This window comes from Mesoplodon densirostris, chromosome 4 (assembly GCF_025265405.1).
Source record: "Mesoplodon densirostris isolate mMesDen1 chromosome 4, mMesDen1 primary haplotype, whole genome shotgun sequence".
Lineage (NCBI taxonomy): Eukaryota > Metazoa > Chordata > Mammalia > Artiodactyla > Ziphiidae > Mesoplodon > Mesoplodon densirostris.
In genome coordinates, this window is record NC_082664.1 from 64350568 (window position 1) to 64378378 (window position 27811).

Sequence of the window (27811 nt, forward strand, 5' to 3'; positions counted from 1 at the left end):
TATATCCTCTTCCTCGCATGAAAAATTAGTGATGATAACTAATTTATGTTGAATTAATGATGTTAACTAACTAATGAGGGTTCAAGAAGCTAACCCTCATTAGATAACGACTCCAATCATTATCTGAAATACTGTAGCTAACCTCGCGCAAGTTCGCAGTCATCCGCTCAGGGTCCTCTGCGGAACCCTGTAGCTGCACCTGATTGGTGCACGTGCTTGTCAGTCACATAGAGGGGGCGGGTGCTCAAAGCTCCGCTCTAAAAGAGACGCAGTGCTTTTACATCATCGCGCAGCGACCAAAGCAGGGGAGGGTGGGGTGAGTTGTGAGGCCTCTTCGGTGCTGGCGGGGGCGGCCTACGAAAGTGTCATGGCTACTGACGCTGAGCTTAGTCGCCCGACCGTCGTTGACAGGAGCCTAGAGCGGAGCTGCAGCCCCAACCTCTCCCAAGAGGTGGTCTGCGAAGTCTTTCGCTCCTTGCATACCCTGGCTGGACAAGTGAGTGGTGGTCTGTGGGAGTAGGGGTCTGGGAACCGTCTAGCCCCTCCCCCCCTTTTTCCTCGAGCGGAGGCAGGGGGCAGCGGAGGCCTGCGGAATGTGGGACCCGGCGCGAGTAGCCGAGGCCGGGGGAGGAGCTCGGGCCCAGCCGTCTGCGGTGTGAGTGAGGATGGCCGCGCGGGTTAGTTCACGGCCGGTTGCAGGCTAGATTTCCTTGCAACTGTTCTCCCCAAGAGTGAGTGAGGCTAGTGTAAGTGAAAACCCGGCTCGGAGATGAACAGGCTTGGAGAGAATGGATGCAGAGAAGCTTCTCTGAGGGTTTGGGAGGCGCCTGGCGCTCAGGCTCCTTTTACTTCCAGTTCATTCATTATAGAACTTGATAGGTTAGTACGGCCTGCGATTTCTGGAAAAACTCTCTCTCCGCCTTTTTTGGGTGATTTCCTCTTATGAGTCACTTGCTTCTGTTTATTTCTTTTTTCTTTCTGGCCGTTGCTTGCATCTCTTCCCCTTTAAAACGGGGAGGAAGAGAAAAGGAATTAATCTAAACTACTCATAGCGTAAAGTTGGCTGAGTTATCCATGGTCGATACTGTTTGTATCACAACTGTTGTTTAATAATTTAGCTATTAACTAGTTTAACTGGCTGATAAATAGCTTTTGTAGAAATGTCATAATAAAATCGGGTTTAAATAAAGGTGCTCCTTACACTCAAGTCACTATTTCGTTTCATGATGTAAAGTGCAAAGCAAATTTTAAATGAGAAACAACTTGAAAATATGTTTGTCTGCTTTTAAAAAGCAGATTTTTAAAATCTTACACGGGATTAGGCATTTATGTTGAAGATAATGGTGACTTCCTTTATGAAAATAGAGCGTTTGACTTGTGAAAATTATTTTTAAAAGCCTTGGGTGGATGGAGAATCAGTCTCTTAAAACGTTATTTAAATATTTTTTAAAATCCTAATATTTGTTCTAACTTAAAAAGAGCATTACTCTAAGTTAAACATTCAGTTTGGTGTAATGGAACAATTATTAATAGAATTGGCTAAAAGTTTTAAACTCACCTGTTTGTCAAGGACTTAAACATTTTTTTTTTAAGACTTGGGGACATATTATTTCAGTCTCAGACTCAAGACCTGTAAATGGTTTAAAAGTTTGAGAATTTTCTATGGCGTGGACATTGGAACTTTAAGGCTTTTTTTAATATCCTAATATCAAGATGAAAAAAGTTTATACTGACCTATAGTTTACACAAGTTTTTTCCCCCCACTGATGAGATACTTTTTAAAAATAACATTAAGAAATAATTTAAACATTTCTTTTGAAATCGTTTGTATACTGAATTTTTAAAACTCATTTAAAAATTTTAAACATTCAGATATTCTGTAGATAAAAGTAGAGATGTGATTAAAATTTACTTATGTCACCTGTCAAAAATGTTTAGAGCAAATATTTGGTGAGTTTTCATGACAGAGTGAAAGGACCATTTATACAAGTGTCAAAAAATAAGATCATCTCATCAATTAAATGCTAGCCAACTTGGTAATACTCTTTATATTTCGAGATGTACTGTTTAAAGAATTAAAGCCCGAGTACTATACTTATAAAATTGCCCTTGGTGGAAATCACTATTTCCTTTCAAAACAAGTTTAAGGAATTTTTAAAAATGTATGTTGTAAAATGCCTTGTTTATTCTGTATAGTATCATTGTGTTATTAGCTCTCCTCAATAGGAAACATAAAGTGGAATGTTTAAAAAGTATTTTTTATCCCAGATTTCCAATTTTCTAATTTTAACTTTATTGCTTACCTCTGGTTGGTCCATTTTACCAAGCTGAAGAAATATTTATTGTTAGCTTGGATTTTCATATTAATTTAATAAAGTTTTTACTGAAATACATATTTTAAATAGACCATATTAATGGCAGACTAATACATTTTTGAGTGAACGATTTACAAGTTCTATAGTGTAAAAATACAGAGAATTCATATTACTAACAGGGAATTTGTTAATAATAGTTGGATGTATTGGGATAGTTTTAAAGTTAATTTGTGACATTATTATGTGATTTTCTTAAAAGACCAAGTATCTTTAACTGCACTTGAGAGCTTACATAATTCTGCTGAATTGAAATGAGAATATGATCCAAACATTAAATTTAATTTCTATAAGTTATTATTTTCTCTAGAAAATTTGCTGCTTTGCTTTGGTTGAGGATTTGCCTGCATTATCCCCAAACTGTATTCATAAATTTGTTATAATAGACTATAGATCTCTTGAGAACTGTAAAAGTACAGTAATAGTTTACTTCCATGCATAAGTTGTTCTCTAAGGAAATCTTTATAGGAATTAAATAATGTAAATTAAGATTAATGTGGTTATCTTAATATAAAACCTTAGTTAAAATAATGTAAACTAATTTTTGCTAGTGCAAGCTACACAAAACTTATTTCTTTACACTTGTCTAATATGGACTTTAAATATTTCTGGTCAAAGGGTGGTAAACTTCTGTCATATAGTGTTCATTCATACAGTGCCTTTTTTGGGAACTTTGGATCTTTTCGGTTCTATGTACATTGGTTTATCTTTTTGTTTTATTACAATCACAATTTATAAGATCTGTATTTGAACTAATGTAACACTTGTCTTTATTTTGTAGAAAACATGACTAATTTTAAATAAATGATTTTTGAAAAAATAAGTTAACTTGATTTTGCGATGTAGTATATCCATATAAACACGTGTCCCTAGAAAAGTTTACAGTGATTCACTTTTATTCACTCGAAAGACTAGAGATGGAGGCTTTCCCTCTAAAATCTTCACTCATTTTGATATTAATTTTATATTCAGGTTCTTGGTAGTTTTCTGTATATAATTTTATTGTAATAGGTCACGGATAGGCAATTTATAAGAAATTTTCATACAATGAGCCCTCATACTTTACTAGAAAATACTGTTTAGCAGTAAGTTTGGTCTTTCCATCCAGTCTCTGGCTATTTATTTCACTATTGTGGAAGAGTATTTGTTTTTCAATTTCAGATCTCCGCAGCTAAATAATAGTTTAATTTTTATTTGAAGTAGATAAACACATTGCCATGTATCACTAGACTTTATAATATGTATGAATATAAATGTATGAATTGATTTTTAAATTATTTTTAAAATTGGTTAAAATTGAAAATAATAAAAATGTGATTCAGAAGACATCAGAGGAATGATATATTTCAGTTATGTATTTATGTGCATATTTAACAAAAAAATGTGTATATCAGAACTTTCATAAAGGTACCTACCCCCTCTGTTTACTGCTCTGAGCTAGAAGCAGTAGGATTCTGAGTAGGACAAGACTATTTTGACCCTTATCCAAAGTTTTTTAGATAATGAATTATCGAAAAAGATGGTCCCGTTACACACACCCAAGAATAGAATTAGAGTGAGGTGTCATTCTATTTTTTTATGAAAATTTCACGTTTTTTGGCTTTTTAAAGTGGTAACTAGGTGTAGAGCATTTTTATGTATGATTGAAAACTTGAGAACTTTGAGCTAAATGGTGTGTTATTCTATAGAAATCTTATTTTTGGACAATCCCATGTGTACAGCTTAATCTTGTAATTTTTTGTGATGTTGCTGGTTTGCCCCTTTGAAGCTTAACATCAGAGATGATGTGGTGAAAATTACAATCGATTGGAACAAGCTCCAGAGCCTCTCAGCATTCCAGCCTGCTTTGCTCTTTAGTGCACTTGAACAACACGTTTTATATTTACAGGTAAATTTCATGTTAAAAATGCTAACTCGATATTGAGACTAGAAATTAATTGTAGTTAAATTGTAAGCTGTAGTATTTGTCAGTTCTATCTTAACACTGTATTAATAGTGGTATTAATAAAAGGTTACTTCGGCCAGATTGGATCCAAATCTGTTAATTTACATAGTGATCAGGACAATTACAGGAATATAGCCCAATAGGCTGATGTGGGTGTGAAGATTGAATGAATGCAGTTCTATTCAATTCTAGACTTGCACTGAAAATTCAATACAGTTGCATCTATGGTAGGTTATAATTAAGCAATAAGACACGGCAGGTGTGTGTCATGCTATGATAATGATTCCATGCCTTGGGTGAGTTTGGAGGCTCATGGAGTGCTTTCAGTGGTTCAAGAAGTGGCATTATCCCAGCATGACACATCCTGGAGTGTCTATTGCAATTAAACAGTTTCAGCATAGTTTTTAAAAAGAAAGTAATTTCTGTGACATTAATGTCTCATATTAGTAAGTAGCCAGTCACTATTTTATCATCTTTTTCTTGAGTTTGAAATAATTCATCCTTTATATTAAGTCAACACTGAATTGTTAATTTATAATAATATTGTTATATTTTTTAATATTTCAGTTCAATAACTGAACAGTATTATGACCTTGCTAGTTTCCAGTTGAACATCTCTGCAGTTACAATTGATGCAAGTTTGCAGTTTATCTCTAATCAAAGTATAAAATATGAAGTGTTGAAAAGTTTACTTCTATTAAGATGTTACAAGGATTCAGAAGAGTATTTGGTATAGCAAATAATGGAAGCAAAATTGTAGATATGAAAAAATAATTGGAACACTGACAAGTGTTGGTGTGTTTTGATTAATGGAGTAGACATTTAATTTTCAGTCCTCTATTCAGTGACTTTATGGGAAATTTTAACTCTGTTTCATGTTAAAAGTAATAGTTAACCCTAGTTTTAAAGGGTGGAAGCAATGAGCTATAGGACTCAATTGAGGCCTAATTGTGGATGGGTCTGGGCGGGGGGAATGGGTAGTATAATTTACATTATACAACAGGGTTTTTTCCCCCTCCAGTATGGTGATAGGCATCTACCTCTTTTCAGCTATGGCTCTTGTTCGTTTTCTTTTTAAAAATTTAATTTCATGACCCAAGAAGATATCTTGCCATGTCAGGAGAAGCTTGAGTGTTCACTCAGCACAACACCTATATATTTCATGTCTATGCTCTCTCATTTACTTCGGCCAACTGTAGTTTCAAGTGGAGAATCTCCAGTGATATAGTGATAATACAGGGCTTTGCTGAGTGAGAGCACTGGCTCTCGTGTTAAGGAGGAAAAATACTAAGCCTTAGTATTCTGAGGAGGCATTTGAATGACATGTTAATTAAGTGGCATTGGTGCCAGAGGCTGAGGCTTTGATTTGGCACAAAATAAAAGATGAGTGACAGAATAATTCCCTCAAAGAAAATTTTAAATTTCCTCAGGTTTTCTTTTTCTTCTTTTCTTTCCTTTTTTTTTTAAACAGATTTGTAGCAAATGATATTGGTCACAATAGCAGAGAACAGCACAAACACTTACATGTGCTCAGATCTATGCATGATGTGCCAACCTTTTAAATTTAGTTAATTGATACTGAATATTGCCTTTACTTAGCAGAAATTTATATAAATATGGTAAATATGTGATTAATTTTGATCAGTTTGAACCTCAGCAGATGGAATTGTGTTCTCAGCCTTTTTTAGCAAAACTTCAGCCTCTGATTAAAGAGGAGAATACAACTGTTGTTGAAGAAATAGGAAAAACAGAAACAGGGAAGAAGAATGAAGTAAATGCCAAATTTCCCATTGGCGACCTACAGGAGGAAGAAATGCACAAAGATTGTGATTTGGGAGATGTGAAAAAGACACAGATCCATTTTGATCCAGAAGTAGTTCAAATAAAGGCTGGAAAAGCAGAAGTAAGAAGTTGGGTTTTGGGGGGGTGGGTGGAGTATTTTTTTTAATCTTACTATGTTTGAATTAAGACACACATGCTTATTGTTTGTAGATTGACAGACGAATATCTGCATTTATTGAAAGAAAGCAAGCTGAAATCAATGAAAACAACGTCAGGGAATTTTGCAATGTTATTGATTGTAATCAAGGTAACTACCTAGAAGAAGTTAATTTTTGTAGGATTTTAATGATCTTTCATTTGTTTTTTAAAATGAATAACATTAAGAACACAGTTTAATTATTTCACAGGTTTATTTGGAAACTAAGACAGCAGTATTTCCTTCTGTTTAATAATACAAAATGGTTTTCATCTTGGTTATCCAAAAGTCAAATAAATGCTAACGTAAAAAGGCAAATGTTTACCACAGGTGTAAAGATTGTTTTAAAGTTCCTTCAGGAAATGAAGATAAAGTGTGGGTGGCAGGGTGTCTCAGGCTCACTAGTAAGAAGGTCTAAGCTATATAAATTTCAAGTCTCTAAAGGTAGTTATGAAATTATGATATTAATACATGAAGTGAACTTACTAAAGTTAATACTCCTCAAGAGGGAGCAGTTTTCTCACTACTTAGCTGTTTGAAATGTTTTATGTCACGATAAAACCAATTTGTCATCAAGACTATGGTGTCTTATGCTTTTTTCCTTTCTCTCATAGTGCATACATTTGCTGTTTTTCATCAGATTCTCCTTTCGTCTCCATCTGATGTTATTGTATATTTACAGATCTGCAGATATGCTGCAGAATACAAAATTGCAAAGCACTAGCATAGATCATAGTCAGGCATCATACTAATAATCAGAACAAGTAGTTCTTAGAAAAAATTATGGAGAAGAGTTCCTAATTGGAATGAACATTTTTCTTGTTGCCTCTAATATCTCGTGGCTAATTATTATGAACACAATTGTCAGATGAACCTAGAATTGACTCGTATCACATTGATACACTGATTCTCTTAATAATGAAATAATATAGGCTCAAGGTGGGTCCTAAATGCAGCCTTTTCTACTATTAACGTTATACATGCGTATCTCTAGATTTGGTATATTTTACGGTTAGCTTTTCAGAACAGGTGCAGCAGTGGCAAAATCTCAGGTACTACAATCCAACTGCAAGCTACCCATGAGAAAGCGTTTGTTGAAGGGGCAAGCACATGTATCACTAATGTTATTCCTCTGTTCTCCCTGCTAACTCTATTATTATAAACCACCAGGGGATAGAAATTGACAAGAATTGAAATGCTCAGCAGGATTCCTTAGCCCATTCAATCCCTTGCTGGCTCCAAACACTGTTGGGAAGAATTGCTGTGGAGAGTGACTAGCACTCATACATTCACTATCTTCACACCATGCTGAATTTTTCTCTAATGGGTCAGTTAATCTATATATTTGGAATATAGCTCTGGAATGGATGACAGCTTCTTTTTTTAACCCTTAGCCCCATGAAATGGTAGAAAGAGAATGGAGAGGTGATGGCCCTTTAAACATATTTTCAGGTGTTTCAAAAAGAAAAGAAAAAGAAAATGACTCTGTCTAGTATCTATATATAAAAGATAAGTGGGTTTGGAATTTTATTCACACAGTTGGATGTGTCAGCAGAACTATCTTAAGGAAACTTAGACTGAAAAAATTCAGATGTATTGTAATGTGTTAGTGTGTTCCTTTTAATACCTCTCAATTGACCAAAGTATAAACAAAGGGTTTTTTAAAAAATCAAATTCCCTAGGGAAAAAAAGACTTTTCCTTCATTATCTCTTTTACCATCCATTTTTATTACAAAATAATTAAGGAGAGTTTTGTAGGAAATTTACAGCAATGCATGGTTTTACTTAATGTCATTTTAAAGATTATTTTATAATATTTGAATTGTTTATATGTTAATATCATTCCAACTTTCTCCCTTGTTTTATGATTTATTTGTTGATAGATAACTTGAAAGAAACTATACTTTTCAGCTTAGAAAAAATTTGGAACAAAATTTCACATGGTATCATTCTTAAAATTGCGTTTTTTGAAAGGGCAGTCTGGAAAGAGATAGATAGCTTTTGTGATTAGGGATTTTTTTTAGATGAGCACTGGAAATCTAGGAAAAGTATAAAAGTATGTGTTGTAGGTTCAAGGTCTTTTTTGTGTGGTATTCTGAAATAAAAATGTGTTAAAGGCATAATACTTTATATTACATGTTCACTAATTTGATCAGTAAGTAATATCAAAAATGCTGTATTGGGCTTCCCTGGTGGCGCAGTGGTTGAGAGTCCGCCTGCCGATGCAGGGGACACAGGTTCGTGCCCCGGTCCGGGAAGATCCCACATGCCGTGGAGCGGCTGGGCCCGTGAGCCATGGCCGCTGGGCCTGCGCATCCGCAGCCTATGCTCCGCAACGGGAGAGGCCACAACAGTGAGAGGCCCGCATACCACAAAAAAGAAAAAAACAAACTGTATTTTTAAAAAAGATACTTTAGTAAAAATACTGAGTTTTGTTTATTTCTATGTTGAAATAAAGTGAATAATGACTCTTTAGCTTAGAAATTTTAACTCTATAATATATAAATTATTTTCTCCAAAGGCCCAGATGGTTTTTAGGGATATTGGTATTCATTAAAAATTAAATTATGCCACCAGATATTGAGGACTTTTCTATATATAAATCTGGAAATTAGGTAACATTAGATATAAGTTTTAGAGAGTAAAGATCACTAAATTTTATCCTGTGCATGATAGTAATTTGATTACTGTTATTTAAAATGATATTCTCTGATTATGAGTAATATGTTAATATGCATTACTGAAGGGTTATCAAAATATCATACATTTGAAGTTAAGAATATTTTTAAACTTATACTCATCTGAATTCTCCTTAGAAAATAGTTGTGCGAGAACCGATGCTGTTTTTACTCCTTACCCTGGGTTTAAAAGTCATGTAAAAGGTAAGTATCCATTATATAATATCTTCATCACTGGCAGAAGCTTATTCTAGAGTATAAGCAAAATGGAATAGAAATCACTTTCCTATCTAAATTTTATTTATTTTAAAACAAATCAAAAACTCTTGCCTTTCTTTGTACTTGGGTTTGTGGTTATGAAAAGAACATAAAGTACTGTTAAGGAGAGAGACTTTCTGATTTTTGAAATGTAAATTTAATAGGCTCAAAAGTTTCTTAATTTAGTTTCTAGAGTTGTGAATACATATGGACCACAGACTAGATCTGAAGGAATTCAAGGGTCCGGTCATAAACCTAACAGCATGCTCCGCGATTGTGGTAATCAGGCTGTAGAAGAACGACTACAAAACATTGAGGCTCACTTGCGATTGCAGACAGGTAAGCAGAGTGCTGGGCAGTGTCCTGTAATATATCTTTGCAAGTGGTTAAAGAAATTCGATTCACTTAGTCACCAAATTTTCATTGAGCAGCTGTCATGTACAAAAAACATTGTTCTGATTGGTACAAAAATGAAGAAAGCATAGTCCCTGCTCTCAAGGAATTTACAGTTCATGTGTTTACGCCCTTCTTCCTCCTCTTACACTTCTCAACAATATCCTGACACTCTCAGTTTATTAAAGTCATAGCTGAAAACTAATGTAGTTCTTTTCCTGCCATCAATTTCATAACTTAACCATGACCATCTCTCATTCGTATTCCCCACTGTGTTGGTAAAAAGTATTAATAAGTGTAACCCTAGCCCTTTAAGATCTTCCAGTGAGGATAAGCATATAAATAAATAAGTGCCATTGGGGACTAACATTTATTAAGTGACTGACTAAATTCTAAGTGCCAGTCACTCTGAAAGTATTATACATATATCAACTCACTATTTAACAGCACCCTTGTGAGATGTTGGTGCTGTAATCATTGTCAGATAAAGGAACTGAAGTTTTGAGAGCAGCATGCCCAAGGTAGTAAGTGGCAACTACAAATCAAATTTAGATGTTAACTGGCTGCAAAGCCTCAGTCTCCCGATTTAGTCACCAGATCCTGTTGATTCTATCTTCTAAATATCTGCAAAAAGCACAAAGGCATAAAATATGGTTCAGGGAATTTCTGAGTCCAGTCTATCTGGTGTATTTGTGGATGGAGGGAGAAGATGATAAGAGAATGAGTAAATCTTTGAGGATAGTAAGAGATTAGCATTAAAATTGACTCCCTTTCTCAGAACTAGATGCATTTACAATACAAACTGTATAACAGGATTGACTGGTTTATTAAATCTAATAGTATCAAGTAGTTAATTTTGAAAAGTATCTGTTGAATGCCTACTATACACCAAGCACTGTTTTAGACAGGAGGGATACTGAGATGTAGTCACAGTTCCTGGCGTCAAGGACTTTATAATCTGTTTGGGAGAAATATTAATGACAAAGGGGGATGTTAAAGGGGCTGTGAGGGAAGGGTATGGTGGGGCACAAGGAGCCTCCATGTGAAGATTCAGGCAGTGCTTTGTTGACCCAGTGAAGCTTGAAATGGTTCTTGAAAGGTAGGGAGGTGAGGCAGAGGATGTTCTAGGTAAAGGGAGCAGCAAGAGCAGAGTCAGGTGAGTAAGTTACTCATTTTACTTTATTTGAAAGCAAGAACAACCAAGATCCTAAAATTTAAAAATTCTCAAAAAAATCCCCCCATATTTCTAGAGTTTTTATATTTAACAACTTGATACTTTTGATATGAAAATTTACCCATATTCTTTAATTGCATAACGATTGTTTAATCATATATTTGTTCATTTAGTAAATATTGAGCACCTGTTCAGTCTATGCACTGATGCTTCCTAGGTTTGTGTAGTGTACAACCTGCACAGCCATACCCAATGAACAAAACATAAAATTCTGCCCTCTAAGAGCTTACATTAGAGTGGAGAAACAGGCAATAAATAAGCAAAATACACAGAATGTCAGGGGGTAGTAATGGTTTGGAGAAAAATAAGGGAAAAAAGATAGGGAGGGAGTGCTAGGTAGGGGGGGTGGTAGTAGTGGTATTTTTTAAAGTGTGGTCAGAGAAGGCCTTACTGATATGGTAACGTTTGAGCCAAGACCTGAAGTTGGCAAGTGCAAGCCTCGTGAATACAGAGGTAGAGAGAATCACAAGCGCTGAAGTTGTAAGAGTACTTGGCCTAGTTGAATAACAGAAAAATGGCTGAAATGGTATGAATGTGGGGAGAATGTCCAAATTGTATAGGATCTTGCAGACTATTGTAAAGGCTTTGGTCTTTAATCTGAGTGAAATGCGAAGGTGTTGGAAGGTTTTGAGCAGAGAACTAACACTGAGTTACATTTGAAAAGGATTGCTGGCAGCTGTGTTGCGAACAGACTTTATGTGTGCAAGGCAGAAACAAGAAGACCAGTTTGGAGGTTGTGATAATCCAGGGAGAGATGATGGTGGTCTAGACCAGAATGTTTGCATTGGAGGTGCTAAGAAATGGAAGGATTTGGGATATAATCATAATCTTGAAATTTGAGTAACGTTAATTTTACCATACCCCTGCCTAGAAAGTTTGCTAGTTAAGAATTATGGTATTTTAAAGGAACCTGCATGCTCTTTTCCATAGTGGCTGTATTAATTTACATTCTCACCAACAGTGCAAGAGGGTTCCCTTTTCTCGACACCCTCTCCAGCATTTATTGTTTCTAGATTTTTTTGATCATGGCCATTCTGACCGGTGTGAGGTGATACCTTATTGCAGTTTTGATTTGCATTTCTCTATGATTAGTGATGTTGAGCATCCTTTCTACCATATGACCCAGCAATCCCACTACTGGGCATATACCCTGAGAAAACCATAATTCAAAAAGAGACATGTACCACAGTGTTCATGGCAGCACTATTTACAATAGCCAGGACATGGAAGCAACCTAAATGTTCATCGACAGATAAATGGATAAAGAAGATGTGGCACATATATACAATGGAATATTAGCCATAAAAAGAAATGAAATTGAATTATTTGTAGTGAGGTGGATGGACCTAGAGTCTGTCATACAGAGTGAAGTAAGTCAGAAAGAGATACAAATACCGTATGCTAACACATATATACGGAATCTAAAAAAAAAAAAAATGGTTCTGATGAACCTAGGGGCAGGACAGGAATAAAGACGCAGACATAGAGAGTGGACTTGAGGACATGGGGAGGGGGAAGGGTAAGCTGGGACGAAGTGAGAGAGTGGCATGGACTTATGTACACTACCAAATGTGAAATAGATAGCTAGTGGGAAGCAGCCACAGAGCACAGGGAGATCAGCTTGGTGCTTTGTGTCCACCTGGAGGGGTGGGATAGGGAGGGTGGGAGGGAGACGCAAGAGGGGGGAGATATGGGGATATCTGTATACGTATAGCTGATTCATTTTGTTATACAGCAGAAACTAACACAACATTGTAAAGCAATTATACTCCAATAAAGATGTTAAAAAAATATATGGGTGAAGCTCCTTTTAAATGTTCTTCTGGGTTAAAGGAGAAAATATGGCATGTAAGGAGAAGTATAAATTGAAGAAAATGATATGACATATTACAACCACTGAATTGAATTGTCAGTTGTCACTGTGCATTTTCCTCCTCCTAAATAACTGTCAGAGTCTGTCAGAGATACAAGTTCTATACAGGAACTATTCAATGTCTTGTAAAATGAATTTAACATAAAACAGAATGCCTAGCAACATAGGAAGCATAAATGGGGCTTGGGGAGAAGTGTAGTATAATAATATATCCCATAGAGTATATTATGAAAATGTTTGCTAAAGATTTCATTCTGTCTTACTCTTGTTAACTTATTTTCTTAAGTTTAAATAATTCCCATTCTTTTGCATAAGTGTCTTGGCATGGTATTTTAAGAATAAAAATTGTAAGAAGAAAGAATTATCCATGGTATCTCAGAATTTTTTTTAATGTATTTAGGTGGTCCGGTGCCAAGAGACATTTATCAGAGAATTAAAAAACTTGAGGACAGAATCCTTGAATTGGAAGGCATCTCTCCTGAATATTTTCAATCTGTAGTAAGTATAAGTGTCTGTAAGAAATAAATGTTATTTTAGGATTCATTATCACATAATTCACTCATCGATCTGCTGTGTGCAAAACACTGTTTTAATAGTTCAGTGATGAATGAACATAGTTCTGAGTAAAGAGTTACCTAGTTCTTTAAAGATTGTGATTTTGAATATTGTATTATAGACTCAATTTTTTTTTAAAGGGTTACTTTTATGGTACATTACCCAAATTCTCAAACTTAAGCCATTTTTGTGGCATAATAAATCAGCCTGAATAGTGGTGAGTCCTGTCACTCTGAACTTGCTATCTTGTAAAACAAAGACTGTCTCTGGGACCTTGTTCTCTGTTGTCCCTTCTGTCTCTTTAATCTCTCACTCTCCACAGACTCCTTCCCTCAGCTCATACACGATTACATTTCTCCCCCATACGAAACAAACACACACCTCAATCTGCCACCGTATCTTTTTCTTTACCCTAACCACTAGACTTTCTGAAAGACTAGTCTATATTTGTTTAATTTCTCAATTCTAGAATTTATTTATTCATTCATTCTCATCCCTTTTACCAACAGTAAAAAAACAATTTGTGCTGATAAGCATCTTCTTTGTCATATCAGCATGTTTAAGACAAGCCATCCTGAGCTCCTTGTGTTAATTTCCTCAGTCTTCTGGGGTGATTATACATAACACCTGCCTTTTCTGGGGCTTAGTGTTTGTTTGTTTGTTTGTTTTAAAGCAATGCCATATTAGAACTAAAGTAAAAGTGAAAAAAAATTTTGATTTACTAAATTTTTAATAAAATTTACTGAAACTCCTGTTTCTGAAATATTATGTAAGATAGCTCAGTTAGCGTGGATCATTATAAGTCACTGGTGAAAATGCGCTTAGAATTATTTTAGGAATAACAACAATCTCTCCAGTTTCAAATTGGTATTAGAGTAAGGTACAAAAGAAGGCAAGTTGAATAACCAAAGTGAGCAGTGAATATTAAAGCTCAATAATTTAGAGACTTTTAGTGATTTACTTCCCTCAAATATAAAATGATGTCTATTAAAGTACTGAGGGCTGAAGCAAGGATTAAATGAGATAATACCAGTCAAGCACCTAGCCTGCTGTCTAGCACATGGTAAAACCTCAGTAAATATTAGCATTTATTTAATTTCAAAAACCATCTATGAAGTATCTATGGATAAGTCATACAATTACAATTATCTTCTTTAATTTTAGAAGATTTGTTGGTTGTTTTACATAATTACAAAGGTCTTTCCACTTCTAGGATTATTCTTTGTATCTTCCTAGAAAACTTCATAGAGATTGTATGCCTTTTCCTACAACGGTATACCATAAGGTTTTCCCATTCAGGCTGCCTTCATTAAGAAATCCCTAGGCAGATTATTTTTTCTAGTTCAATTTCATACCTTGTTAATATAATTCTTGTTAACAATAGAGCTCATCTTACAAGAAAGTATCGTAGTATTAGATGCCTCAAGTGAGATCTTGCCCCATCATTTATCTTTTCTCTCTGATTCTGATTTTAAAAGCTTAACATACACCAATCACTAAATTTAGTTAACAAAAGAATAAGCCCTTTAAATCATAATCTTATTTTGGGGGATCCATTTTACACAGGATAGAATGTTTAGAATGTTTGATTAAGGAGGTAGAAATAGATTGTAGAGGACCTTAAATGCTGTCCCCAGAAGTTTAAAGTTTAAATGCTATTGAAATCATTTGAGCAGGGAAGGGACTTGTGCAAGTGCTATCTAGAAGATTTATCTGTTACTGTTCTGGGAAATATATGAAAAGGGAGAGACTGAAAATAAGGAGACAGTATTATACTAGTTTAGATGTGAACTGAGATCCTGAAACAAGGACATGAGAGTGAGACTAGAAAGGATTAGTGCCATAGACAGTAGGAAAGAAAAGTTGGCAAATATTGATAATTGATTGGATATGGAAAGAGACATGGAGCAAGAATGAGTCCAGTTTCTGGTTGGAAAAATTATACCATCATTGGTAGAAATAAAATCTGGAGAGAGAGATTTTTGGGTGAAATGTGAACTTAGAGTCATAGCAGGATATGCAGATAGAAATATCAGGTAAGCTTTTCAAAATGTAGGACTTACACTTGAGATAACTGGGAGAGACAGTGTAGAGGTGAGAACATAGAATTGGTAAGAACACTGAGACTGTCAGAGGCCTAAGGTCTGAAACTAACTTCAGGGGCAGGAAGTGTGATAAATATAAACAGGATGGCATGGATGCGTTGGGTTGTCATATCTGTAACAAAACTAGTGCTTTAAAAGAATAGTTCCAAATATATTAAACAATCTGTATTTGATTAGAAGGATCACTTCTGGATTAGTATCGGAAATGACATACCCAAATTAATACCGAGCAACAAGCACAAAACACTGACATGGTTTAAACATTCAGATTGACTCTGTCCTTAAGGCCTATGAATATGTATGGTACAGACCCAAAGGCAAAGATTTCATACCCACCCTTCCATAACAGATGAATGTGCCATCTCTAGGAGCTGCGCTTCTCGTTCAGAATGGAGCCAGCTTTAGGGTTGTCCTTGCACGTGAGAGGAGATGAACACATACCCTGCAGACGACATAGCACATTATTCACCGCTCTTACCTTCCTCTTGCTGGGAGTACACGTATGGCAATTGCATAGTTTTACGTATCTATTCCTCAGAAGTCTATGGAAAAGACTAGATATGTAGCTTCTAAAGTTAGAAAGTAAGGGAAAATTGAGCCCATTAAATTTCCTAAGGATTGAACTTTTGTTAGAAATTGAATTTATGAAAAGTTTTTAACTCAAATGTGCCTAATCCAGGTTCACATGTAGATGAATTCTAGACACAGTTGGATAGAGATTATTTTGGGTAACCTTGAAGCACAGCATATGAAAAGGGAAACATTAACAGAGAAAAGATATAAATTGTATTTGGTTCCTAAAAAAAAACTAGATTATGTAAAGTTCTTTTCATTTATGAAACAGACATAAAACTCCAACAAAAGTTAATGTATGTAAAGCACGAATTAAAACAAAGTTAGTATTTGTTGCACGTTTTAATGTAGTAGTTCTAAAGATCTTTACCCATCACATTCAACATGGAAAGATTTGAATGTGGTAATGTTTTAAAATTTTTAAGGGCATTGCTTACAGACCATTTAAAAGATACAATTTTATGAGTATTTCCAGAGAATTACTTACTGATTTTAAATTATGACCCTTGAAAACAGTAAGTGTAATGTTCTTCACAGGTATATTTCCACAGCACTTTGTTCATTTTATAGCACTTATCACTTATAATTATATGTTTACACATCTATTTTTCACACTATATTTTCAGCCTCTGAAAGGCAGGAACTGTGTCTTGTTCATCTTTGAACACAGAGTGTAGTAGGCATGGAATAAATGTGCGAATGAATGGATAGGACCTGGCTGATAGTTAATTATTGGACTTTTAAAGTATGTTAACTTTGTTCGAAAGCACTGACTAGGTGGAATCTTAACTCTAGTCTGTAATGGTTAAGTCCCTGTTCTAAAGGGAAGTGTGGGTAGAAAGGAGCCCTGAAGGCCATGTCAACTTCATGCATGCAGGCCACTTACACGTGAAGGTCATGGTGGGCCTGTAGCATGAGGTGAACACGTGGGTCTGGCTGGAAAATTAAATTGCAAACACATTTTGGAGGGCCTTGAAGGTCACATTAACCTGTTTGTAATTCCAGTGTCATTGGGGCACAGCTAAGTCTTTGCGAAAGAAACCTAGAATGGGTTTCTGATGACATTGTGAAGTTGTGAGTTGGAGAGAGTTTGGAGTCAAAGAAAGTAGTTTAGGAAACATGTCATTGTCCATACCAGGGAGAAATGAAGGTCTGAATCAGGGCAGTGGGACTAGAAGGGAAGAAACATTTAAGGCACTCCACCTGTAACCCTTAGCAATTGGTTACCCTTTAAAACTGATTAGGGCCTCCCTGGTGGCGCAGTGGTTGAGAGTCTGCCTGCCGATGCAGGGGATACGGGTTCGTGCCCCGGTCTGGGAGGATCCCATATGCCGCGGAGCGGCTGGGCCCGTGAGCCATGGCCGCTGGGCCTGCGCATCCGGAGCCTGCGCGTCCGGAGCCTGTGCTCCGCAACGGGGGAGGCCACAACAGTGAGAGGCCCGCATACCACAAAAAAAAAAAAAAAAAAAACAACTGATTAGAAGTAAGGAAGGGGGTTGGTCATGAAAAAGGCCTCCTTAACACTGAGCTTCCTTAGAGCATGGGTTTTCTGAACCTCATGTATGTGTTTAATCACCTTCTCTTTGGGACACAGGCATTATAAATGTAGCTATAAATTACCTGCTAACTTAAAATAGTGGGAGAGTAGAGACAATTTTTAATTATCTCTGTCCAGCTGTTTAGGGTGTTGTGCTCTCAAATATTTTCTCTCAGGTACCAAGACTTGTTAAAATTTCTGCCTTTTACATTGAGATTTCCTTGTACCCAAACAATAAATGTTAAAGCTGGTCCAGTGTATCCACAACAGATATGTTTCTAAGTGTTCAGCGTGTTGAAATATTCTGCTCAGACCTAAAATAAGCCCCCAAAGGCCGCATTTTACTGTTTTTAAGTCATTGAGCCACTGATGTCCTTTTTCTAATACTTCTCACTTTGGTTTCATGATATATTAATAATCTGATTGCTCAGTGACATGGAAACTGTCCATATTTTACAGATTAAACTGTTAGGAAAACAAGGGGAAGTATATTTTCATCAGGATGTAAAAAACCACCTTGTGGGAAGGTAGGCGACTGAGTAGTGACCAAATTAAACATTAAGCCCTTACCTGCCCATAGGCCTGACCACAGGTATCCAGCTCAGTTTGGCACAGGAAGGAGCATGTTTATATAGGCGTTTTCTTCCCCATATTTAATAATTCCAACACTTAACTGATTTCCCACTTATTAGAAACTACTGATAAGAGGCATACCTTAGTATTCTTTGAAAATAGCTTTTGACACAAGGAAAATCAGAATTTTTACTTTCTCTTCTAAATCTCAGTGGTCACAAATGTTCAAGAGAAAATTTTGCCACCTATGTTGACAGTTTCTTTGTCAGATGTACTAATATACTAATTTTCCATTCAAGAGCTTGTGGTTCTATGAAACTAAGAACAAAGTCTAGAAATAATTCATTAGGTCAGGGTTTAAAAAACACACAGCAGTGTGTTGGTGAGAATGTTATCAGCTTCAAGTAATAGAAGTTTATACTCAAACTGGTTCTAACAGTATGCAAATAATCTTATAAAATGTGAAGTTCAGCAGAATGCAATCTTCAGGGTAAATTGATTTACTGGGCTAAATCATGATTGTCAAAGAACTGAGCTCTTTCCTCTCTCAGCTCTGCTTGGTGTTGGCTGTTTCCCCAGGCAGGTGGCAAGATAGCTACAGTGCTTTCTGGTGTCCTAACCAGATAACAGCAGTGTCCAGAAGAACTGCGTCCTTTGAGGGCTTTCTCTTAGAAGTGAGGAAGTTTTTTCCAGAAGTTCTCCCCCTAATCCCCAGCTGACTCTCCTAATTATTGGCCAGAATTGGGCCCATGCCCATTTTGGTCACTGACAAGACCAGTGGGGTGGAATCAGTATTCCTCTGAGTCACATAGAGGAGCAGTAGACAGCTGCTCACTTAGACAACCACAGTGTCCATTATAGTCAATCAAGGGTGTGTGTTTTCACCCCTTTGCCTGGTGTTCCAAATTCTGTTTCCCTCTGTCTATTGCTGCTTCACTTGTTCAGTATCCTGGGATAGAAATGTTAAAGAAAGGAAACTAAGTAGGAAATCCACAGAGCAACTCTTTCCACAATCACTCAGCCTCATTAGAAGGTGGGAATTAATGGGAAAGTGTGTGTAGTCAGGGACAAGCATGTTGCTGTGATGTTACTATTATATACCTTTAATATCATCTCTGGAGGGGAACTTCCAAAGTAGAAAAAGGCAGATATTAGTTACAGATAGTGCTAGGTGAGTTTGTGGGCTTTATTTCTGCCAGGGTTCTCCTTATTTTGTTCACTATTCTATAAAGGAAAATTGTTTAGATTTTCTAAGCATTGATTACTTATTTTTTTTTACTTTTAATCTAGAACTTTTCTGGAAAAAGAAGAAAAGTTCAACCACCTCAAGTAAGTTACTACATTTTTATTTTGTTTCTGAAATAGTTTGATTGGTTTTATACCTTTCTTATTAATAAAAGTTTCTACTGTGGTTGCAGACTTGGTTGTGGTTTTAAGGACTGAAAAAAAAAGAGCAACATAAATTAATGTGTTGAATTAGAGAAATAATTTTATTTTAAGGGTGTGGAATGACTCAGATGGGCCAAGTAAGTATTAAAATCTATCCAGATGTTAACTGTAGAAGAAAGTATCAGTTACAAAATGCTGAAAAATAATAAATGCTCAAGTAATTTAAATCTCATCCCTTCACTTCTGCCCCATTTTTTGATTGGGATGTTTGTTTTTTGCTGTTGAGCTGTGAGAGCTGTTTATATATTTTGAATATTAACCCCTTATCAGTCATGTCATTTACAAATATTTTCTCCCATTCAGTAGGTCTTTTTGTTTAGTTGATGGTTTCCCTTCCTGTGCAAAAGATTTTAAGTTTAATAAGGCCTTATTTGTTTATTTTTGCTTTTATTTCCTTTGTTTTAGGAGACAGATCCAAAAAATTATTGCTGATTTATATCAGAATGTTCCACCTATGTTTTCCTCTGAAAGTTGTATGGTTTCCAGTCTTACATTTAGGTCTTTAATACATTTGGAGTTTATTTTTGTATATGGTGTTAGAAAATGTACTAATTTCATTCTTTTACATGTATCTGTCCAGTTTTCCCAGCACTACTTATCAAAGAGGCTGTGTTTTCTCCATTGTATAATCTTGCCTCCTTTGTTGTAGATTAATTGACCATAGGTGTGTGGGTTTATTTCTGGGCTTTCTATTCTGTTCCATTGATCTACATGTCTGTTTTTTGCGCCAGTACTATACTGTTTTGATTACTGTAGGTTGTAGTACAGTCTGAAGTCATAGAGCCTGATTTCTCCAGCTCTGTTGTTTGGCTGTTCAGTCTTTGTGGTTTCATACAAATTTTAAGATTATTCGTTATAGCTCTGTGAAAAATGCCATTGGTATTTTGATAGAGATTGCATTGAATCTGTAGATGGCCTTGTAATATGGTCTTTAAAAAAATTTTATTATTATTATTATTTATTTATTTATTTATTTGGCTGTGTTGGGTCTTCGTTCCTTCACACGGGTTTTCTCTTGTTGCATGAGAGGGGGCCGCTCTTGGTTGCAGCGCACAAGCTTCTCCTTGCAGTGGCTTCTCTTGTTGCGGAGCACGGGCTCTAGGCACATGGGCTTCAGTAGTTGTGGCTCGCGGGCTCTAGAGCGCAGGCTCAGCAGTTGTGGCACACGGGCCCAGTTGCTCCGCGGCATGTGGGATCTTCCCGGACCAGGGCTTGAACCCGTGTTCCCGGCATTGGCAGGTGGATTCTTAACCACTGTGCTACCAGGGAAGCCCAATATGGTCTTTTGAACAATATTAATTCTTTCAATCCATGAACATGGTATATCTTGTCATCTGTGTTGTCTTCAGTTCCTTTCATCAGTGTCTTATAGTTTTTTTTTCTTTTACAACTTTATTGGAGTATAATTGCTTCACAATGGTGTGTTAGTTTCTGCTTTATAACAGAGTGAATCAGTTATACATATACATCTGTTCCCATATGCCTTCCCTCTTGCGTCTCCCTCCCTCCCACCCTCCCTATCCCACCCCTCCAGGCGGTCACAAAGCACTGAACTGATCTCCCTGTGCTATGCGCCTGCTTCCCACTAGCTATCTGCCTTACATTTGGTAGTGTATATATGTCCATGCCTCTCTCTCGCTTTGTCACAGCTTACCCTTCCCCCTCCCCATATCCTTAAGTCCATTCTCAAGTAGGTCTGTGTCTTTATTCCTGTTTTACCCCTAGGTTCTTCATGACATTTTTTTTCTTAAATTCCATATATATGTGTTAGCATACAGTATTTGTCTTTCTCTTTCTGACTTACTTCACTCTGTATGACAGACTCTAGGTCTATCCAACTCATTACAAATAACTCAATTTCGTTTTTTTATGGCTGAGTAATATTCCATTTTATATATGTGCCACATCTTCTTTATCCATTCATCCGATGATGGACACTTACGTTGTTTCCATCTCCAGGCTATTGTAAATAGAGCTGCATTGAACATTGTGGTACATGACTCTTTTTAAATTATGGTTTTCTCAGGGTATATGCCCAGTAGTGCGATTGCTGGGTCATATGGTAGTTCTATTTGTAGTTTTTTAAGGAACCTCCATACTGTTCTCCATAGTGGCTGTACCAATTCACAGTCCCACCAGCAGTGCAAGAGGGTTCCCTTTTCTCCACACCCTCTCCAGCATTTATTGTTTCTAGATTTTTTGATGATGGCCATTCTGACTGGTGTGAGATGATATCTCATTGTAGTTTTGATTTGCATTTCTCTAATGATTAATGATGTTGAGCATTCTTTCATGTGTTTGTTGGCAGTCTGTATATCTTCTTTGGAGAAATGTCTATTTAGGTCTTCTGCCCATTTTTGGATTGGGTTGTTTGTTTTTTTGCTATTGAGCTGCATGAGCTGCTTATAAATTTTGGAGATTAATCCTTTGTCAGTTTGCTTCATTTGCAAATATTTTCTCCCATTCTGAGGGTTGTCTTTTGGTCTTGTTTATGGTTTCCTTTGCTGTGCAAAAGCTTTGAAGTTTCATTATGTCCCATTTGTTTATTTTTGTTTTTATTTCGATTTCTTTAGGAGGTGGGTCAAAAAGGATCTTGCTGTGATTTATGTCACAGAGTGTTTTGCCTATGTTTTCCTCTAGGAGATTGATAGTTCCTGGCCTTACATTTAGGTCTTTAATCCATTTTTTTTTTGTCATATATTTTGAAACATCATTTTTCTATTCGTTCTCAAAAGGGAGAAGAATCACATTTCTTGATCAAAACAGAAAAAAGAAAATATAACAATTCTACCTATCTCTTGGGGGATAACTGTGCACTTGGATATATCTTGTGAGGTCTGTATATAAGGAGTGAAAGGAGGAGAAACTGTAGAGATGGGCAGTAATCAGATCACTAAGACCAGAGTTGCTAGCCTACGGAGTTTGGATTGTAGGTAAGGGCATTACTGGCATGGCCAACTTGTGTTTCAGACTCTTTCAAGGTGGACTGATTAGGTGAGAATCTAGAAACAGTAAGAAAGATGTGTAATGTCTAGATGAGGAAATCTGAGGGACTACTTTAAAGAGAGAAGAAAGTAAGGGGATAAAAAAGGTGTGGACAGGGAGGGAAGGTTGATGGAGTGAGCATAAAGCTAACTGAGAGGTATTTGAAACCATTCTTCCAGTGCTGCACTTAAGAATTGGCATTTAAGCAATAGTATTACGTGTCAATCTTATGCCCTGTACTCAGGCCAGTGAGCTCATATTCTTTTTTATGATACTTAGCAGATTCTAAGTGAATCCAACTCTTCTCATTAGAAATAAATTTTGAAATATGCAAATAGGAAAAATGATAGTTTAACTGGAGTAAATATCACCATTGGTAATCATTTTTTCATTGTCTTTAGTCTAAGGTGATTAACAAATTTATTACTCAGTAATGATTCCTTTTTGCTCTTCATTCAATCGTCTACTGTTGAACACTTTCTAGTCCCTATGTAACTCTTTGGGGTGATGGAAATTGGTAGATATCATTAATCTTTGGATATGGTCAAATATCTTAAATAATATTACTAAAATACTTCCCACAAAATACAAAAGATAATAACTATTTCCTATTCTGTTAACGTTCCAAACATAACAAGAGTTTAAACTGGAACTCAGATTAAAGTCTCACCTGGGAGTGCACTTTTAATCCATTTTGAGCTTATTTTTGTGTATGGTGTTAGGGAGTGATCTAATCTCATACTTTTATATATCCCTGTCCAGTTTTCCCAGCACCACTTATTGAAGAGGCTGTCCTTTCTGCACTGTACATTCCTGCCTCCTTTATCAAAGATAAGGTGACCATATGTGCATGGGTTTATCTCTGGGCTTTCTATCCTGTTCCATTGATCTATCTTTCTGTTTTTGTGCCAGTACCATACTGTCTTGATTACTGTAGCTTTGTAGTATAGTCTGAAGTCAGGGAGCCTGATTCCTCCAGCTCCGTTTTTCTTTCTCAAGATTGATTTGGCTAATCGGGGTCTTTTGTGTTTCCATACAAATTGTGAAATTTTTTGTTCTAATTCTTTGAAAAATGCCAGTGGTAGTTTGATACGGGTTGCATTGAATCTGTAGATTGCTTTGGGTAGTAGAGTCCTTTTCACAATGTTGATTCTTCAATCCAGGAGCATGGTATATCTCTCCACCTATTTGTATCATCTTTAATTTCTTTCATCAGTGTCTTATAATTTTCTGCATACAGGTCTTTTGTCTCCTTAGGTAGGTTTATTCCTAGATATTTTATTCTTTTTGTTGCAGTGGTAAATGGGAGTGTTTTCTTGATTTCACTTTCAGATTTTTCATCATTAGTGTACAGGAATGCTAGAGATTTCTGTGCATTAATTTTGTATCCTGCTACTTTACCAAATTCATTGATTAGCTCTAGTAGTTTTCTGGTAGCATCTTTAGCATTCTCTATGTATAGTACCATGTCATCTGCAAACAGTGACAGCTTTACTTCTTCTTTTCCAATTTGGATTCCTTTTATTTCCTTTTCCTCTCTGATTGCTGTGGCTAAAACTTGCAAAACTATGTTGAATAAGAGTGGTGAGAGTGGGCAACCTTGTCTTGTTCCTGATCTTAGTGGAAATGGTTTCAGTTTTTCACCATTGAGGACGATGTTGGCTGTGGGTTTGTCATATATTTCCTTTATTATGTTGAGGAAATTTCCCTCTATGCCTACTTTCTGCAGGGTTTTTATCATAAATGGGTGTTGAATTTTGTCGAAAGCTGTCTCTGCATTTATTGATATGATTGTATGGTTTTTCTCCTTCAGTTTGTTAATATGGTGTATCACGTTGATTGATTTGCATATATTGAAGAATCCTTGCATTCCTGGAATAAACCCCACTTGATCATGGTGTATGATTCTTTTAATGTGCTGTTGGATTGTGTCTGCTAGTATTTTGTTGAGGATTTTTGCATCTATGTTCATCAGTGATATTGGCCTGTAGTTTTCTTTCTTTGTGACATCCTTGTCTGGCTTTGGTATCAAGGTGATGGTGGCCTCGTAGAATGAATTTGGGAGTGTTCCTCCCTCTGCTATATTTTGGAAGAGTTTGAGAAGGATAGGTGTTAGCTCTTCTCTAAATGTTTGATAGAATCCACCTGTGAAGCCGTCTGCTCCTGGGCTTTTGTTTGTTGAAAGATTTTTAATCACAGTTTCAATTTCAGTGCTTGTGATTGGTCTGTTCATATTTTCTATTTCTTCCTGATTCAGTCTTGGCAGGTTGTGCATCTCTAAGGATTTTTCCATTTCTTCCAGGTTTTCCATTTTATTGGCATAGAGTTGCTTGTAGTAATCTCTCATGATCTTTTGTATTCCTGCAGTGTCAGTTGTTACTTCTCCTTTTTCATTTCTAATTCTATTGATTTGAGTCTTCTCCCTTTTTTTCTTGATGAGTCTGGCTAATGGTTTATCAATTTTGTTTATCTTCTCAAAGAACCAGCTTTTAGTTTTATTGATCTTTGCTATTGTTTCCTTCATTTCTTTTTCATTTATTTCTGATCTGATTTTTATGATTTCTTTCCTTCTGCTAACTTTGGGGTTTTTTTGTTCTTCTTTCTCTAACTGCTTTAGGTGCAAGGTCAGGTTGTTTATTTGAGATGTTTCCTGTTTCTTAAGGTGGAAGGTATTGCTATAAACTTCCCTCTTAGAACTGCTTTTGCTGCATCCCTTCGGTTTTGGGTCGTCGTGTCTCTGTTGTCATTTGTTTCTAGGTATTTTTTTATTTCCTCTTTGAATTCTTCAGTGATCACTTCGTTATTAAGTAGTGTATTGTTTAGCCTCCCTGTGTTTGTTTTTTTTTTTTTTTTTTTTTTGCGGTACGCGGTCCTCTCACCGTTGCGGCCTCTTACGCTGCGGAGCAGAGGCTCCGGACGCGCAGGCTCAGCTGCCGTGGCCCACGGGCCCAGTCACTGCGTGACATGCGGGATCCTCCCAGACCGGGGCACTAACCCGCATCCCCTGCATCGGCAGGCGGACTCTCAACCACTGTGCCACCAGGGAAGCTCTGTGTTGTTATTTTTTACAGATCTTTTCCTGTAATTGATATCTAGTCTCATAGCATTGTGGTCGGAAAAGATACTTGATACAATTTCAATTTTCTTAAATTTACCAAGGCTTGATTTGTGACCCAAGATATGATCTATCCTGGAGAATGTTCCATGAGCACTTGAGAAAAATGTGTATTCTGTTGTTTTTGGATGGAATGTCCTCTAAATATCAATTAAGTCCATCTTGTTTAATGTATCATTTAAAGCTTGTGTTTCCTTATTTATTTTCATTTTGGATGATCTGTCCATTGGTGAAAGTGGAGTGTTAAAGTCCCCTACTATGAATGTGTTGCTGTTAGTATTTGCCTTATGTATTGAGGTGCTCCTATGTTGGGTGCATAAATATTTACAATTGTTATATTTTATTCTTGGATCAATCCCTTGATCATTATGTAGTGCCCTTCTTTGTCTCTTCTAATAGTCTTTAAAGTCTATTTTGTCTGATATGAGGATTGCTACTCCAGCATTCTTTTGGTTTCCATTTGCATGAAATATCTTTTTCCATCCCCTTACCTTCAGTCTGTATGTGTCTCTAGGTCTGAAGTGGGTCTCTTGTAGACAGCCTATGTATGGGTATTGTTTTTGTATCCATTCAGCCAATCTGTGTCTTTTGGTGGGAGCATTTAGTCCATTTACATTTAAGGTAATTATCAATATGTATGTTCCTATTCCTGTTTTCTTAATTGTTTTGGGTGTGTTATTGTAGGTCTTTTCCTTCTCTTGTGTTTCTTGCCTAGAGAAGTTCCTTTAGCATTTGTTGTAAAGCTGGTTTGGTGGTGCTGAACTCTGTCAGGTTTTGCTTGTCTGTAAACGTTTTAATTTCTCCATCAAATTTGAATGGGATCCTTGCTGGGTAGAGTAATCTTGGTTGCAGGTTTTTCTCCTTCATCACTTGAAATATGTCCTGCCAGTCCCTTCTGGCTTGGAGAGTTTCTGCTGAAAGATCAGCTGTTAACCTTATGGGGAGTCCCTTGTGTGTATTTGTTGTTTTTCCCTTGCTGCTTGTAATAAGTTTTCTTTGTGTTTAATTTTTGACAGTTTGATTAATATGTGTCTTGGCATATTTCTCCTTGGATTTATTCTGTATGGGAGTCTCTGTGCCTCCTGGACTTGATTAACTATTTCCTTTCCCATATTAGGGAAGTTTTCAACTATAATCTCTTCAAATATTTTCTCAGTCCCTTTCTTTTTCTCTTCTTTGTCTGGGCCCCTTATAATTCGAATGTTGGTGCGTTTAATGTTGTCCCAGAGGTTTCTGAGACTGTCCTCAGTTCTTTTCATTCTTTTCATTCTTTTTATTCTTTATTCTTCTCTGCAGTAGTTATTTCCACTATTTTATCTTCCACATCACTTATCCGTTCTTCTGCCTCAGTTATTCTGCTATTGATCCCATCTAGAGTATTTTTAGTTTCATTTATTGTGTTGTTCATCGTTGCTTGTTTCATCTTTAATTCTTCTAGGTCCTTGTTAAATGTTTCTTGCATTTTGTCTATTCTATTTCCAAGATTTTGGATCACCTTTACTATCATTATTCTGAATTCTTTATCAGGTAGACTGCCTATTTCCTCTTCATTTGTTAGTTCTGGTGGGTTTTTATCTTGCTCCTTCACCTGCTGTGTGTTTTCTGTGTTCTCATTTTGCTTATCTTACTGTGTTTGGGGTCTCTTTTTTGCAGGCTGCAGGTTCGTAGTTCCCGTTGTTTTTGGTGTCTGTCCCTAGTGGCTAAGGTTGGTTCAGTGGGTTGTGTAGGCTTCCTGGTGGAGGGGACTAGTGCCTGTGTTCTGGCGGATGAGGCTGGATCTTGTCTTTCTGGTGGGCAAGTCCACGTCTGGTGGTGTGTTTTGGGATGTCTGTGACCTTATGATTTTAGGCAGCCTCTCTGCTAATGGGTGTTTTGGGATGTCTGTGACCTTATTATGATTTTAGGCAGCCTCTCTGCTAATGGGTGGGGTTGTGTTCCTGTCTTGCTAGTTGTTTGGCATAGGGTGTCCAACACTGTAGCTTGCTGGTCATTGAGTGAAGTTCGGTGCTGGTGTTGAGATGGAGATCTCTGGGAGATTTTCACTGTTTGATATTATGTGGAGCTGGGAGGTCTCTTGTGGACCAGTGTCCTGAAGTTGGCTCTTCCACCTCAGAGGCACAGCACTGACTCCTGGCTACAGCACCAAGAGCCTTTCATCCACACGGCTCCTCAATTTGGGATGATTCAT

At 36.6% G+C, this 27811-nt stretch overlaps 1 protein-coding gene across 2 annotated transcripts in view; it reads left to right on the forward strand.

Moving 5' to 3' along the window:
• Positions 1-305: 305 nt before the first annotated feature.
• The window catches only part of MBIP (MAP3K12 binding inhibitory protein 1), a 44374-nt gene continuing 16868 nt past the window's right edge, over positions 306-27811 (forward strand). For both annotated transcript variants that reach the window (XM_060098163.1, XM_060098164.1), the window contains exons 1-8: positions 306-496; positions 4141-4260; positions 5996-6220; positions 6310-6406; positions 9112-9177; positions 9418-9570; positions 13132-13229; positions 19365-19403. In XM_060098163.1, the coding sequence (XP_059954146.1) occupies positions 368-496; positions 4141-4260; positions 5996-6220; positions 6310-6406; positions 9112-9177; positions 9418-9570; positions 13132-13229; positions 19365-19403 (927 nt within the window). In that variant the 5' untranslated portion in view covers positions 306-367. The remainder of the gene's footprint in view (positions 497-4140; positions 4261-5995; positions 6221-6309; positions 6407-9111; positions 9178-9417; positions 9571-13131; positions 13230-19364; positions 19404-27811) is intronic.